The sequence below is a fragment of the Borostomias antarcticus genome (assembly GCF_949987555.1).
Source record: "Borostomias antarcticus genome assembly, chromosome: 7".
In the NCBI taxonomy this organism is placed as follows: Eukaryota; Metazoa; Chordata; class Actinopteri; order Stomiiformes; family Stomiidae; genus Borostomias; species Borostomias antarcticus.
Genome location: NC_140240.1, coordinates 28,607,858 through 28,623,031, shown reverse-complemented (window position 1 = coordinate 28,623,031; position 15,174 = coordinate 28,607,858). Strand labels below are relative to the sequence as shown.

Sequence of the window (15,174 nt, the reverse complement as noted above, 5' to 3'; positions counted from 1 at the left end):
TGTAATGCAATGGCCTCGATAAGGAGTACCAGAAGTGTGAATGATATTGTCGTGTGTGTGAGTGAGTGAGTGTGAGAGAGAGAGAGAGAGAGAGAGAGAGAGAGAGAGAGAGTACTGTATTTGGGTAGTGGATAGTTATAGTGGTGTTGGAGTCAAGTGGATTCCTCTTTGAGAACACCCCTGTGGAAGGGAGGAGGGGAAAGGAAACGAGGGAGGATGGGTTTCCCCAATGCCAAACCGACCCCTGGACCCTACACACTTGGCACTTGTGGAGATCAGAGACAACAGGCCAGGTCTGTATTATGGTGAAAATCACACTTGACCCATCGGACATGAACTAAGTGGATCTCATACCACGCTTAACACCTGCACCCAAACCCTCAGATCACCTCAGACGCGTCAGGTGTAGGTCCTAGCGATCGGTTTGGAATTGGGCAAACGGACGGAGCAGGTTTTTTTTTCTTCTTCTAGTTTTTCTGGTTGGTGGAGCTGGAGTCGCTGGACTCTTGCTGCTTCTCCATCTTCTTGGGGGTCATCGCCGGCTCCTCCGGGGAGGAGGAGATCTTGCCGGACTTGTTCTGCGGCTGGTCGTTGTCGTCCTTGCTCTCCTTCTTGGAGCCCTTGGAGCCGGAGGAGGAGGAGGTGTACATGCGGGTCTGGTAGCTGTAGCTCTGGCTGCCTAAGCCCATGCTGGCGCTCGGGTAGGAGATACCCGTACCGATGCGGGTCTCCTCTCCCTCCAACAGTTTCCTAGAGAGAGAGAGAGAGAGAGAGAGAGAGAGAGAGATAGAGAGAGAGAGAGAGGGAGAGAGAGAGAGAGAGAGAGGGAGAGAGACAGAGAGAGAGATAGAGAGAGAGAGAGAGAGACAGAGAGAGAGAGAGATAGAGAGAGAGAGAGAGAGAGATAGACAGAGAGAGAGAGAGAGAGAGAGAGAGGGAGAGAGAGAGACAGAGAGAGAGAGACAGAGAGAGAGAGAGGGAGAGAGAAAGAGAGAAATAGAGAAAAAGAGAGAGAGAAAGACAGAGAGAGAGACAGAGAGAGAGAGAGGGAGAGAGAAAGAGAGAAATAGAGAAAAAGAGAAAAAGAGAGAGAGAGAGATCGAGAAAAAGAGAAAAAGAGAGAGAGAAAGAGAGAGAGGAAGAGAGAGATAGAGAAAAAGAGAAAAAGAGAGAGAGAGACAGAGAGAGAAAGAGACAGAGAGAGAGAGAAAAGGAGAGAGAGAAAGAGAGAGAAAAGGAGAGAGAGAAAGAGAGAACGAAAAGGAGAGAGAAAGAGAGAGACAGAGAGAGAGAAAGAAAGGGAGAGATAAATAGAGAGAGGCAGAGAGAGAAAGAGAGAGAGAGAGAGAGAAACGGAGAGAGAGAATAAGAGGGGGACGCGGGTTGCGGGGGGAGAGGAGGTGGTCGGCGGGAGAAAAGAAGGAGGGAGGGAAGTGTGATGAGAGAGAGGTGGAGAAACGGGCGGAGGAGGCGAGAGGGTGAGGAACAAAGGAACGGAGGGTGTGGCGAGCGTTCGGCGTGTGTGTGTGTGTGTGGGGGGGGGGGGGGGGGGAATACGTCATGGTCGGGGGGCTACGCGGCCCGGCTATCCACGGACTAAGGCGGTGTCTCCCCAGAGACGTGCAGCTGCATGTCGTTAACCACTTCCAATACACGTTCGACCCACCGATCGATCACAATCTGATGTGTGTGTTCTGTCTGTGAAAGGCAGACGTTTTCAAAGCGTAGGCTACTCTGAATCCGTTTATAGACCCGCCAGAATGTATGTGTGAACAGCACAGTGATTTCAGTGTTAGACCCACCTGTAGGCAGCGATCTCAATGTCCAGCGCCATCTTGACGTTCAGCAGGTCCTGGTATTCCCTCAGGTGGCGGGACATCTCGCCTTTAGTGGCCCTCAGGTCATTCTCCAGTTGAACCATGGAATCCTAGATTTGCAAGAAGAAAAAAATTATAATATAATAATAATAATATTTTGTCATAGATATACTGATGGGCCCAGGTTACTACATGAGTTGTCTTTCACTTCCTGAATGTGCTTTGCTGATGTTCAGTACATTCATCGTTTACATTGTGCTACTTCTTTCTACACGACACAATTTAATAAACAGTAATATCAGGGAGAGCCACAACAATGATGACGTATGCGCGACGGCTTCTAGAAATGATTTCAGCACCATGGACAGCGAATAAACTGTTATCGCTTTCAATGAGCCTATATGCGTCCTACTCTTCCCCTTGTGTGCCAAACAGCAGCAGAACAGCAAGGCACGACGTTTAAGACGTGATGTTATTTCTCACTAAACCCACCATTAAACAGCGTAACCTAAGAGAGACTCAAGTGATTACTAGTTTTGAAAGCAGTGATATAAACCGGGCTGCAGTTGCTAACTGTAGCCGCGGCGGTCCCTGGGGTGAAGTCAACAAGATGGATCGAGAATAGCTTTCTACCCCACCCATTTTACGAATCCAGACTAAAAAATCGTTTAAAAAGTCAATTGATATAATCAAATCTATTCAGTTGGAAAACCTGTGCCACACATTGCTCTAATTTCAACACGAATTTGTGAGATATTTTACCAACGATAAAACAATTTATCCGAAGCTTTATACCCAATATAATGAGCCACTTTTGTCTGTTAGTTTACTTTTTACGCAAACGTTTCAAGTTGAAACATTTCTTACCTGATAGTTGCCGATCTCGTTGTTGTGCCTATCCTCCATCTCCAGCAGCTGCCTTTCCAGGGACTCGTTGGTTCCCCTCAGGCTCTCGATCTCGATGGTCTTGGACTGGAGTTGCCTCCTGAATTCGTTGAGTTCCTCCCTGCTGGAGCGAATGGCCTCGTTGCTGCGAGTGGCCTGGTCGTTCAGGTCGGCGAACTTGGACTTGTACCACTCCTCCGCGGATTGCAGGTTCTTGGACGCCATGGACTCGTACTGGCCACGGATCTCTTTGAGGGCGGAGGTGAGGTCGGGCTTGGCCACTTCCATCTCGACAGACACCTGGGTGGCCTGGACCATGTTCATCAGCTCGGCCACCTCCTCCTCGTGCACCTTCCTCAGGAAGTTGATCTCGTCCAGGAGAGACTCGACCTTCTTCTCCAGGTCCAGGCGCACCATGGTCGCGTCGTCCACGTCCTTCTTGAACGCCTTGAGGGTCTGCTCCGCTTCCTCCCGAGCGTTGAACTCGTCCTCGTACTTGCCCCTGAGTTTCTGGAGGTCCTCATCGATGTTGTCGCGCTCGATCATGATCTGGGACTTCTCCCCGGTGACCTCCTCCAGCTGGGTGCGCAGCTCCCGGAGCTCCTGCTGGTACAGGTCGGCCAGGCGCGAGGGCTCGGTCTGCCGCTGGCGCAGGGTGACGAGCTCCGTCTCCAGCACCTTGTTCTGCTGCTCCAAGTTACGCACCTTGTCGATGAACATCGCGAAGCGGTCGTTGAGACCCTGCATTTGCTCCTTCTCATTGGTCCGGATGATCTTGAACTCATTGTTGAGCACGTTGCTTTGGGTCAGATCAAAGTTCTCCATGGACATGGGCATAGCCGAGTAGGAGCGGCCGGACCTCTTGTACGTGCCCTGAGAAGGGACGCCGCTCCTGGACACGGAGTGGGACCGGTAACCGCTGCGCGTGGAGGAGACATTGGTCGTCCGGGACGGGGAGGCTGAGTAACGGGGAGAATCCCCGAAAATCTTCCGGTAAGAGGAGGCGGAGTGCATGTCAGATCCGTAGAAGCTCATCTTGGCAAGTAAGGAACGGGAGCAGAGCAGTGGGTAGGCTACGCCTTCTTTTTATAGGGGACCGTCCCAATCAATAATTAACGTGAGCTCGTAACTTCCAGCTGCCCCCGCTGCAGATGCGTCTGGTAGGCTAGCCTAAAGCGACATATACATTTAAATTACACAGATATAATATCCAACCGTGAAAACGCAGTTTTCAATGTTTTAGTTGTGAATTTTTAATGATACTGGAACTCTACCGACCCCTATATTTTGTGTGGTCCTTGAGTCCATGGATGGAACTGTCCGTTTTGGCGCAGTGCTGATGTCAGCAAGATTTTATCACTTGTTTCAGCCACACCTACGCAAAGACTACTAAAAGTGCAGAATTTGTTGGACGAATAGTCGTGCGAAATTTCACACATCACGGAGCATTTATCCCATTTGTGCTGCAGTAGCCACAGTTTTACCCAAGGCATTCATATTAGACATTTGGTTCTAAAGTTTTAAGATGCCGCGCCAATCTCATAAAAGACAAGCATAGGCTATCTAAAGTATGCCTACCTGATTTTATTATAAGATAGTCTCCTCATGTTAGACAACTCATACTATTGACCTATTTTCAGTTTCAGTTCAATTTGGAAACACTGTAAACATATATTCCGGAGGAGTAGTTTGATCAAATCTAGCGAGACTGTGTTAAGTTTATAATAAGCATCTTCCTTGCATGTGCTGAACAAAATGTCACATCTCTTGAAAACATGTCACTCAAGTGCTAGTCTACTGCTGCCCTCTGGTGACGGGATTCATACTGCAGGCATCCGGATTTGTTTGGACAGATGGGTTGAATGCCGGATAGACAAATAGATGTAGCCTAAACGGATCAGCAGAGGCAGCCAACCTCTTTATGCCTGCTAATATCTGCGCACACATAACATATTGTTTCACAAGCTGGTCACAAGCAAGCATGACAGCTCTGAAACCAATTGAGTCCCTTTACAAACAGACACTTAAAACTCTTGACTGAAAGACCAGTAGCTATCTCCATTGTCATATAGCCTATTGTAGTAAAAAAAAGTACAATTTAATTTTAATTTAAAAAAAATAAAAATTTAATTTTGAGTAATCATAGTCCTACTACCTCATCTCTGGCACTGTATGCAAGATTCAAAATTAATATAATGAATGTTGGCCCAGAGCCTTAATGGTGCACTGTGTAGAATGCAGTGACATCTAGCGGAAAGGTCTCAGCTTGGTATGGTTTAATTAGTGTATACTATATATACCATGAAAATAGGAATGGTTGTGTTTCCGTTACCTTAGAATGAGGGAGTATGTCCTCTTCCACAGAGCCTGCCACGTCTCTACAGTAGCCCAGAAGGGACAAACGACTCGAGAGAGTGTTTTCTAGAAGTAGCTACTGGCCCCATTACCTTACATTCAAATTACAGGCCAGTAACTGGTCACCATAGCTACTCCTGGAAAGGCAGGGGTGAGGGGAGGTGCAATCTGCAATCTCACCACTAGATGCCGCTACATTCTACACAGTGCACCTAAGTGTAGGCGCATAGCTAAAGTAGCCTAGATCATTTCTGAAAGCAAATAAACAATATTTATGTATAGTTAAGGAAATGCAAGTTTGGGTAACACTTAACAATAAGGTACACAAAAAATGTGAGTAGTTACTGAGGAACCAATGATTAGTTCATGAGTAGTTACTGATTAACTATGAATCAATCAATCAAAGCTTTATTTGTATAGCGCATTTCATACCCAGAGGCGACACAATGCGCTTTACAGAGAACAAGGGAGGTGGGCATACGACCCACCCCTACATATTCCAGAGGGAAGAAAAAAAAAACAGTATCACCCAGGGGCCAGATAAGTGAGCTGTAAAAAAATTCTTCCCTGATCCCTCTCAACAAGGCAATCGAGCAAGCTCCTGGAGTATGTTTGTCTACCGGCTAAGAACATGTATAAAGCAATAAATAACATTAAATTACATTTTCAGAGTAAGAGAGGCTAAAAACATCATAGGAGAGACATGGCAAACACTGGTGTATGTGTGTGCGTGAATGTGCCTGGGCCCAGATAGAGGCAGGGGTTGGGGTAGGGAATCTATGATTGTATAGTAGATAAGGATGGGTTACTAGAGAGCAGACTGGGGAGTACTATAGTAGTCACTGAGGAACTAATGATTAGTTAATGAGTAGTTACTGATTAACTCTGAATGCTAATGATTAATTAATCAAGTAATGATGAGGTAATAAAGACCTACATGGTAACTACTCCGTATCATGCATGACTTTACGATAAGGCACACAAAAGAGTAACTAATGATTATTGATTACTCTTTTGTGTACCTTAATGTAAAGTTATACATCATACAGAGTAGTTACCATGATGTTTTGGGTACCTTGATGGGTTTTCTAGTAGCCCATCAAGTGGGAGCTGAACATCAGCTCCCTCACCAAAAAAGCCCAGTAGAGCATGTACTTCCTGAGGCAACTGAGGAAATTAAACACGCCAAAGTCAATGATGGTTCTCTTCTACACCTCCATCATCGAGTCCATCCTCACTTCCTCCATCACCATCTGGTTCTCCGCCGCAACAGATAAAGACAAGGGCAGACTGCAGCGCATCATCCGCTCTGCTGAGAGGGTGATCGGCTGTAGACTGTCATCCCTACAGGACCTGCACGCCTCCAGGACCCTGAAACGGGCCAGAGAGATTGTGACCAACCCCTGCGGTCCATCGGGAACGGGTTCGAGCGCCACAAAAACAGCTTCTTTCCCACGGCCTGCAGACGCATTCATTTTATGACTATTTTCAGTCATTTCATTCATTTCCCACGACGCCCCCCCCCCCACACACACACACTCACACTGACTCTGTACCCTTTGAACTACTGACACTTGACCTCTGATTGTCCCACATATCTCAACGGCACACACACACACATATAAAACATTGCTCTTCTATCACACCACTGCACACACTGTACATTCACTCACACCACTCTGTTCTGTATATATTGCGTCATTTCCATTTGTTTCTTTCTTATTATTGGTTACAGGCCTATTGTATTTTGTATTTGCACTGTATTTTATATCGCATTTGCACTGTCATGTCTTTGCACTGTCCTGTCCTGCCCCCTGTCCTGCATATGCCATTACCCTGGTCAAATTCCTAGTATGTGTAAACCAGATACATGGCAAATAAACTGATCTTGAATATAGCCTTGGATTCAGAGTTCATCAGTAACTACTCATTAACGAATCATTGGTTTCTCATTAGTTACTCAGTAACTACTCACATTTCTGTGTACCTTATTGTAAAATGTTACCCAAAGTTTGATGTCGATTTGATTTTACTTTGATTTAGATAAGTCCCAGATAGCTCTTGTGTAAATGCTGCATTTGTGTTGCTGTTTGTGAACCAGAGAGCTGACACCAATTATTAATGAATAAATTAATAATTCATTCATTCATTCACTGCCTTGATAAGTTATAGCCCTTGTAATAATTCAAGAACGGCCATATGGCACATCGTCCCTCCCCTTTTTACCAATAGATAGCAGCACAACACCGCCCACTATCTCATAACTACAACTAGCAGCGGAGGAGCTGGCTTTACTGAGCAAGCATTGCGAAAGAGTCAACCTGAACTCCTCGACTCCACACATCGTCCTGCTGCTCACTGCTTCCTACTGTGCGTGGGCAAACAATCTCACCTCTTATTCACATTTCTGTCCGACTTTGGTCGCGCATGAAGCGCATGCTCAGACTCGGACAGTGCTTGATCGGGGACCCAGAAGGTGAGTAGCCTCGCTAGCTGTCAGTCGGTCACGGAAGCCCAGCTTTTGTTCTGTGAAGGACAGGGGTTTCTCTGTCAACAACCAACAAGGCAGAGGACGGTGCTGTTCTTTGTGAGCCTGACGTCAGCTAAGAAGCGGGCTAGCTCGCTATTAAGTCGAGACAAATAACCCAGTTTTGGCCTCTGTACGTTTTTCTCAAACGTCTGTTTGCGAGCCACCAGTACAGTGGACTGTCAGAAGGCAGCCGGGCTGTGGTTAGCTGGATACACCGCAAGCTAACCAGCTAACCATAGCCAGCTAGCGCTCAGTAGCAGGGCCCAGTTCTTCTCTCAGCCAGGTCGAGCAGAGCCGGGGAGATTTCACACTGTCACTGCTCGTTTCGGAGACCAGATGCTCCTATTGTCCGGAACCCACACTGCATTGACTTGCTTCCTGGTTTCAACTAAGGCTAGCTTAGCTTAGTGCGAATAGTTTTCATATCTTTCTGGCTTCGATTCAAAGTGAAAGCTGGTGTTGGGTCCAGCCCGCAGACCCCGGATGGACCAGTTCTCATGGTTCGACTGGTCTGTCTATCCGTAGTGACCGCAACTATTCAAAACTACTCGTAAACAAAAGGCTTCTAGCTCTCCTTCAGTCCTATCTTTCGCTTTGCCTAACAGCGGTTACGAAAGAAAGGGTTGAACCAGTTGTTGCTGAAGCCACAGTTACGTTGTGGTGTGATGTCGCTCTGCCTGGTCAGTCTAAGGCCAGATCCTTTTACTGCATAGTCTTTAGCCCATTGGAGAGGAACTTGTTTGTTGGGACAATACTTCTGCTCAAGGCTGTTGCCGTGTGTGTGTGTGTGTGTGTGTGTGTGTGTGTGTGTGTGTTGTGTGTGTGTGTTAGCCAGTGGAAGTTATGTGACTGAAAGTTGACCTCCGTTTTCCCCCCTGACCCCAATCCTCCTCTCCTGTGGTCGAAAAAGGCAGGGAATTTGAAAAACCACTGAGCACTGAATAGCCTACATTTTCCCGAGACAGAAAATTATAAATTACAGGTCGGGGGTCATGAAAAATCTCTTGTTCTTTGTCACTTGTTTAATCTTATCACCTACATTCGACACCAGTAAGATGTTTTTGCCTCATAAGCTTAGAGAGAACTTTATCTTTTTTTTTCTCCCAAAGCATCATCTACTTCTGCTTTGACCCAATTTGGTTCTTCACATCTGTTTGATTGAATCTAGGCCTAAAACTTCTATGGCGTTGTCTCCCAACTGAATACCGAAGGGAGTTTCTCTCTCTCTCTCTCCCTCCCTCTCTCTGTCTCTCTCTGTGTGTCTCTCTCTCTCTCTCTCTCTCTCTCTCTCTCTCTCTCATTCCGATGTCCTAAGGTTTGTCATTAAGCCAGCCTGGGACGATCACAACAATCAGGCTTGATTCATCTGCCTCCACCCTGTCTCGTTACTGAGTCACACGTTAGAGCGGTGTGTTTGGAGTGAGTGAATGCATGCTGCATTTCATGTGCTTATAAGCAGCTGCAGAGCCCCAAACTCTTTTAAGGTCTAAAGCAGTGAGCAGGCTACGTCTAGACCATCGGGATCAATTGTTCTGTTGTGTTATAAACAATATCCCGCTTTGGGAGAGCGGAGGCGGGCCTACACAGGCCTCCCCCCCCCCCCCCCCCCCCTACATTTTCAGCATGACGCTTCAAGTGGCAAAGCCCCGTTAATCAGCGTGTGTTTGTCTTAAAGGCGTAGCCCAAACGGTACCTCAGAAACGGCGTGAACGACAACGGGATACTGTGTAAAACTGTGTCCCTTTGACTTCCCCTCTCCAGACAGACTTTCAGCGGATTTGAAGATGACCACTTCCTGGAGCGACAGACTGCAGAACTATGCGGACCTTCCGGCGAACATGGATGGCCTGGCCATGAAGAAGTACAGGAGAGAGGCCTACCACAGGTATGGGCTGGGGCAATGCTATCTCCTACCACAGGTATGGCCCGGGGCAATGCTATCTCCTACCACAGGTATGGGCTGGGGCAATGCTATCTCCTACCACAGGTATGGGCTGGGGCAATGCTATCTCCTATCACATGTGTGGGCTGGGGCAATGCTATCTCCTACCACAGGTATGGGCTGGGGCAATGCTATCTCCTACCACAGAAACTGGATCGGTAACTTGACCACCTCTGTGCCAATGTTAACCGCCGTAGATACGGTATTGGCTGTGTAAACGGCAACCAGCCTAGCTACCACAGGGTACTGTTAGATGGGCCAATGTTGACATGAGGAATGACATGAGCGTGAGGTGGCCTGAGCCGATAGGCTGGTTCTACAAAAGTCTAGAAATGGAGCTACTGTATAATTCTATGAGGGTTTTCGTTTTTATTAGGATACAAACTCAAACACACGTTTGATTTTTTGCCAGCGGCTTACACAAAACGCTCACTTTTGCGCTAGCAGTAACCTAATTCCGTCTTTTGACGAGGCAGATGCAGAGTAGTTCTCGAGAGGCGGATATAGAAACCCATAATGAAGTGGTTGACACACATTTTAGTCTGGGGATTTTAACACACACTTCCTGCTTGAGGCACATTTTTCAAGCTTGACGACGGTTACGCCAGCTTCCTGTCTCACATGACACAACCCGCCCCCCCCCCACTCTCTCTACCTGTTTGTGTGGTCCGGTCTGCGGGCGTGTGCGGTTGCATTTTGGTTTTGAAGTCGTCCGTCCGCATGCAAATTCTATAAACGCGTGTTAATGGGCTAAACGTGAAGCACGTCTGACCGACCGTGAAACTAGGTCACGGTGTTTTGGCAGCGATTTACCTTTTTAGTAATTGGAAAATGGAAGATCCCTAAAATAGACCGGTCCCGATGCGTTTATGCGACGGTAGGAAAAGCCCCGTGGCCTCGCAGGTGGAATGCTTGGTGAGGGTGTGGCTTGTTGTTCTGGTGTCTGTGATAAACGCCGGCGGTCTTCGCAACCCGCTGCTAACTGCGTGTGCGCACGTGTGTCCCATAACCAGCCTACGTAAAAGCTGTCGCTCGTCCTCGTTATCTTCGTCCACTCTCGGGCGTCTGTCAAACAATCGGTACACACACACACACACACACACACACACACACACACACACACACACACACACACACACCCTCTCTCCCTCTGAATCACACACACCCTCTCTCTCTCCCCCGCTGAATCAGTGCTGATCTCTCCTCCCTATCTCTCCTCGACAGGGACCTCTGCCTGATTGCCTCATTCACTTTCAGAGATTCGCAGGAGGCTTTTTTGACCACTCAATACGGTCGAGACCACTTTTATCGATATTCACACTACGTACGCGTTATCTTAAGAGAAAGAACAATATGTCCTATTCTTAAGGGCAGTGAGAACTCTGCTAGTGTATTAGTCGGGTTCGTTCGTCACCCAGCGAGAGGACAAAACGCTCTGCTGGGCTTAGATAAACGTTTTCTCCGTTGGGGTTTCGCTGCTCTGTCCAGAAGATAAGACGCTTCTGGTGGGGGGGGGGGGGGAGGGGACCCTGGTTGTCAGATTGTCACGACCGAAGCAGGGAGTCTCTCGGCCTGCTGCTCACGTGGGCCGTTCAAGGCCCTGTCAGCAGCGGGGGCAAAGTCGAGGAGGACTGGAGGACTCCCCCCCCCTCACACACACACACACACACACACTGTCCTCCAATATGCTCTGTCAATACTAGCCCGCCTGAGCAACGCACGCCCACGCAACGTTTACAGCCCGGAGCCTCTCGTGCACTTCAGTACTACCCCCCCCCCCCCTCCTCTGAGCAAAGATCAGAGCGTGCGGGGAGAGGTCTCGCGCTGTAACAGTGGGTCCCTTCAACCGGGACCGTGAGGCCCTAACGAGTTCCTGGGAAGATCCCTTTCTTCCAGGCGCAGGGCCCGAAAACTACGCAGCTTTCAAACCGGCCGGGCTAAAACGCGTCTGTGTTCCCACCGTTCAAACCTTGGCGTGCTTCGCTGCTCAGCGTGTGGAAAGAACACGGCAGCTCACGTTTCAGCTGATGGTTATCAGCGAGCCCGCCTCGGGTGCGAAGCTAACGCCAGTCGCTAGAGGCTGAGCTGCGGTAGCTCCTCGCTTAGGTTTGTATTACACAGTGGGTTATCGGCTATAAGGAAAAATGTTGAGGTAATATACTTTAGCTCCGGCATGAAAAATATGCTGAGTCAGGCTTCTTAAAGAGGGAGGAGACGTTGTAAATCTCCCCTCCTCACAGACGGAGAGATCAAACGAGGTTTACAGGGCCGTGTTTCCCCCCCCCTAGCATTGAATAGAGCAGCTCCACCCTGTCCTAAAGGATCTCTGCTCCAGTTGTTTTCAAGGGACAGATCTCGAGCTGAAGAACGTTGCTTAAACGTTCGTGCTTAAACGTTGCTTAAACGTGGCGACAGGCCAAAGAGACAGACTAGTGGCTCGGGGAGAACTGAGTTTCCACCGGGCCGCTTTTTGATTGTTCTGGAGGTCTTTGACGGCGAGCAAACAAACAAACAGCATAACGCACAACGACAACAACAACAAACAACAACAACACCCCCCCCCCCCCCCCCCCGACCGACCGACAACAGAGAATGACGCGGAAAGGGCACAATCGTTTTTGCAACAGGTCAGAAATGGTTTCTGAATGGCTAGGAAGCAGGGAGAGAGGGGGGCTTTGTTTTTGGGGCTATAGCTGGCGCGCATTACTGGGGCCGGCCGGGCCAACGCGGGGTCAATCGCACGTTTCATCGCGCTCAGAATGCATCGGCACTCCTCCGTCGAGTCGGGCTCTAAATGGCAACTGGTTCACTATGGGTCTGCTGCCAGGTATGACAATAACTGTTTATTTGTATGTTTTCTTTTACATTTATGAATAGAAAATGGGCCGTGTGTGTGTTTCTTTTTTTTCTTTTACTCCCAACCAGAAACCAACATATTGTGGACTATCTACGTTGGTGTGCTTGGAACAGAGTCTGTTTTGGTTGCCAATGCTGTGTAATATTATTATTTTTTTCTGTGGATGTGAATTGATAGTGAGGTAGTCAGGAACTGATAAACATCTCCCTTTCGGCGGTTATTGAAATCATATAATGGTGATTGTTCCCAACGGGCAACAGGCTGTTTGTGTGAGTCGACAAATTGAGAGATAGCCCACTGTCAGTGTCGTTGGGCTAAAGTTAGCTCCTGCGCTGTGCTATTAGCGACGACGCTATGCTAACCCGATGCTCCAGGGGCCGGGGGGTGGCGGGGGTGACCCGGGGGGGAGTGAGTCTGGGGGGGGTGGCGGGGGGGAGCTGGGGGTGGGGGGGAGACAGGGGGTGGGGGGGGGGGGGGAGACAGAGGCAGGGTGATAAGGGGGTGGGAGGTGGGCTAGCCAGCCAGCCAGCTGGGAGATGAGGGATGTCGGGGCAGACTATGTCAACAACGGCGCCCCAGCCCGCCACCCCCCTGGCAGATTTACGGCCCCCGCCGACCCCCGCGGGGCGCCAGCGACCCCGGGATTGTCCAGCTGAGCCCCCCCCCCCCCTCCTCCCCCACGGCCCCGGGGCTCTGAGGGGCTCTGGAGGGGCGTGACCTCAGACGACCAGATCTGGCTTTTCCAACGGCCTGGCTTTCCTGGAAGACTGGGGTTTATAAGCTACTTTGGGATATTTCTGGGAAGCTCATGTTTTCCCCTCTAACCGCCCAGCTGGTATGAAGGAAAAGCTTCGGGTCAGCTGAGCGAGGAGCTACGTGGATTAGGCCCGAGCCGCTTCATGCGTGCGACGACATGTTTACCACGAACTGAAACGAGACTCTTTTTGTTCTTCGTGAGGGGAGATGCGATGAAATCTCAAAAGGGCTCGCTTTTTTACACTGCTTTTTTAGATATCAGTAAAACACTACATCCCCACTCCTCAACCGAAGGGGGCTTGTTTCTCGCGACGTCAGAATCATCCTAATTGTCGGTTGTGCTCTCTCTGTCTTCCCCGCCTACAGGGTGTTCGTCAACAGAAGCTTGGCCATGGAGAAGATTAAGTGCTTTGGTTTCGATATGGATTACACTCTAGCAGGTAAGCAGCGTGCGCCCCGTCGGCGCCCCGCCCTCGCTGCCCCGGCGGAGCTGCCCCCCGTCGCCACCGCGGCGGCACGCGCTTGTCGTCGGCCGTGCCGATCTCCGGGTCGACTAAGCGGGAGGAACGAGCCGATCGTGTCACTCGTTAAGTCTGGCTCGCGCGCGTGCGTTCGCGGGGTCTGCGTGTCTTCGGGCCGGCACGTGTGTTTTGCGCTTGCGTGTGTGTGTAGGGGTGTGTGTGGGGGTGTGTGTGTAGGGGTGTGTGTGGGGGTGTGTGTGTGGGGGTGTGTGTGTGGGGGTGTGTGCGTGGGGGTGTGTGTCCACGGGCACCTCGTCCTTCCGAAAAGGCGTCGAGAGGAAAACACATTCTCCGCATCTCTGCGGTAAATTTAGAGTCTGAAGGTCGTCCAGTCACCGTCCTTAGAACGTCAGAAACCGAAACGGCGAACCCAACGGGGCTGACCTCACACGCGCGTGTGTGCGTGTGTGCGGTGCGCGGTGTGTGTGTGGCGTGTGCGTGGTGCGCGTGCGCGTGCGCGTGCGTGTGTGAGGCAAAGAGAGGACCGAAGGTAGTCTGCAAAACCCGTCTCGTGCCTTATCTCGCTCGGCCACATCTCGGGCCGCATTCCATTCCTACATTCCATTCCTACACGCGGCGGCGGTTTCGGCCGCTTCGGCGTCGAGAGCTCGGCCTCGCCTGCTGTTTCTGAAGTTCGCTATGACACACGCTCGGGGAAAAATGTTCAACTTCTTTATTTAATCCTCAAACACGGTATTCTTTCACACAGCCAGACGTTGAGGTGAACCGCCTACCTCGGTGACGGCACGAAACGTGTCAACAATAACATTCAACAATAACACGTTTGACGGTTAAATAACGGAGGTGAACGTCTTTCCTGAGCGCGGGTCATATTGAACTTCACTGGAGTCCCCTTGCTATGGGCACATGGGCGCTTAAACTCGCACACCGCGTCCCGTCGACAACGCTCTGACCTCGATGGCTGCGCCGAAGGATTTTGTCGAGTCCCGTCTCGACCGTTTTCGCGGGTGTGAAAAAGGACATCGGTGGGGTTCGGCCTCATCTAGAAGACCCTTAACATCTCCTTAACCTCTCCTTAACATCTCCTTAACATCTCCTTAACATCTCCTTAACATCTCCTTAACATCATGCCCGTTATGACTCGAGATGCAATATACGCTGCCCTGTGTGTGTGTGTGTGTGTGTGTGTGTGTGTGTGTGTGTGTGTGTGTGTGTGTGTGTGTGTGGGTGTGTGTCATTCCTCTGTAAATACAGACCTCTCTCTCTCTCTCTCTCGGCCTCCCTGACTTTGAGAAGCAGGTCATCTTTGCCGTGCCTGGGTTTGATGGCTCCCGTGGGGGGGAGGGCAGGGGGGTTGGGGAGTCATCGGTCTCACCCCCTCCGCCCTCGTCACCTCTCGCCGCCCGCCGCCCTCCCCGGATTTCGGGGAGGCTCAGCTGTTGACATGCTCCTCTTTATGGGCGGCCATAACCAAGTGATAATGTTTACAGGACGGCAGGGCGGCTATCGTGTCTCTCTCCGCAACGCCGGCTCCGGTTACGAACTGGCCG

General features: G+C 50.0%; 1 protein-coding gene across 1 annotated transcript; it reads right to left on the bottom strand.

Moving 5' to 3' along the window:
* Nucleotides 1–467: 467 nt before the first annotated feature.
* On the bottom strand, nt 468–3,737 carry inab (internexin neuronal intermediate filament protein, alpha b; the record flags this gene model as incomplete). The annotated part of the gene is made up of 3 exons (XM_084441447.1): nt 468–750; nt 1,803–1,927; nt 2,685–3,737. The coding sequence occupies 3 exons, from the start codon at nt 3,735–3,737 to the stop codon at nt 468–470; spliced, it is 1,461 nt and encodes a 486-aa protein (XP_084297573.1).
* Nucleotides 3,738–15,174: the final 11,437 nt, after the last annotated feature.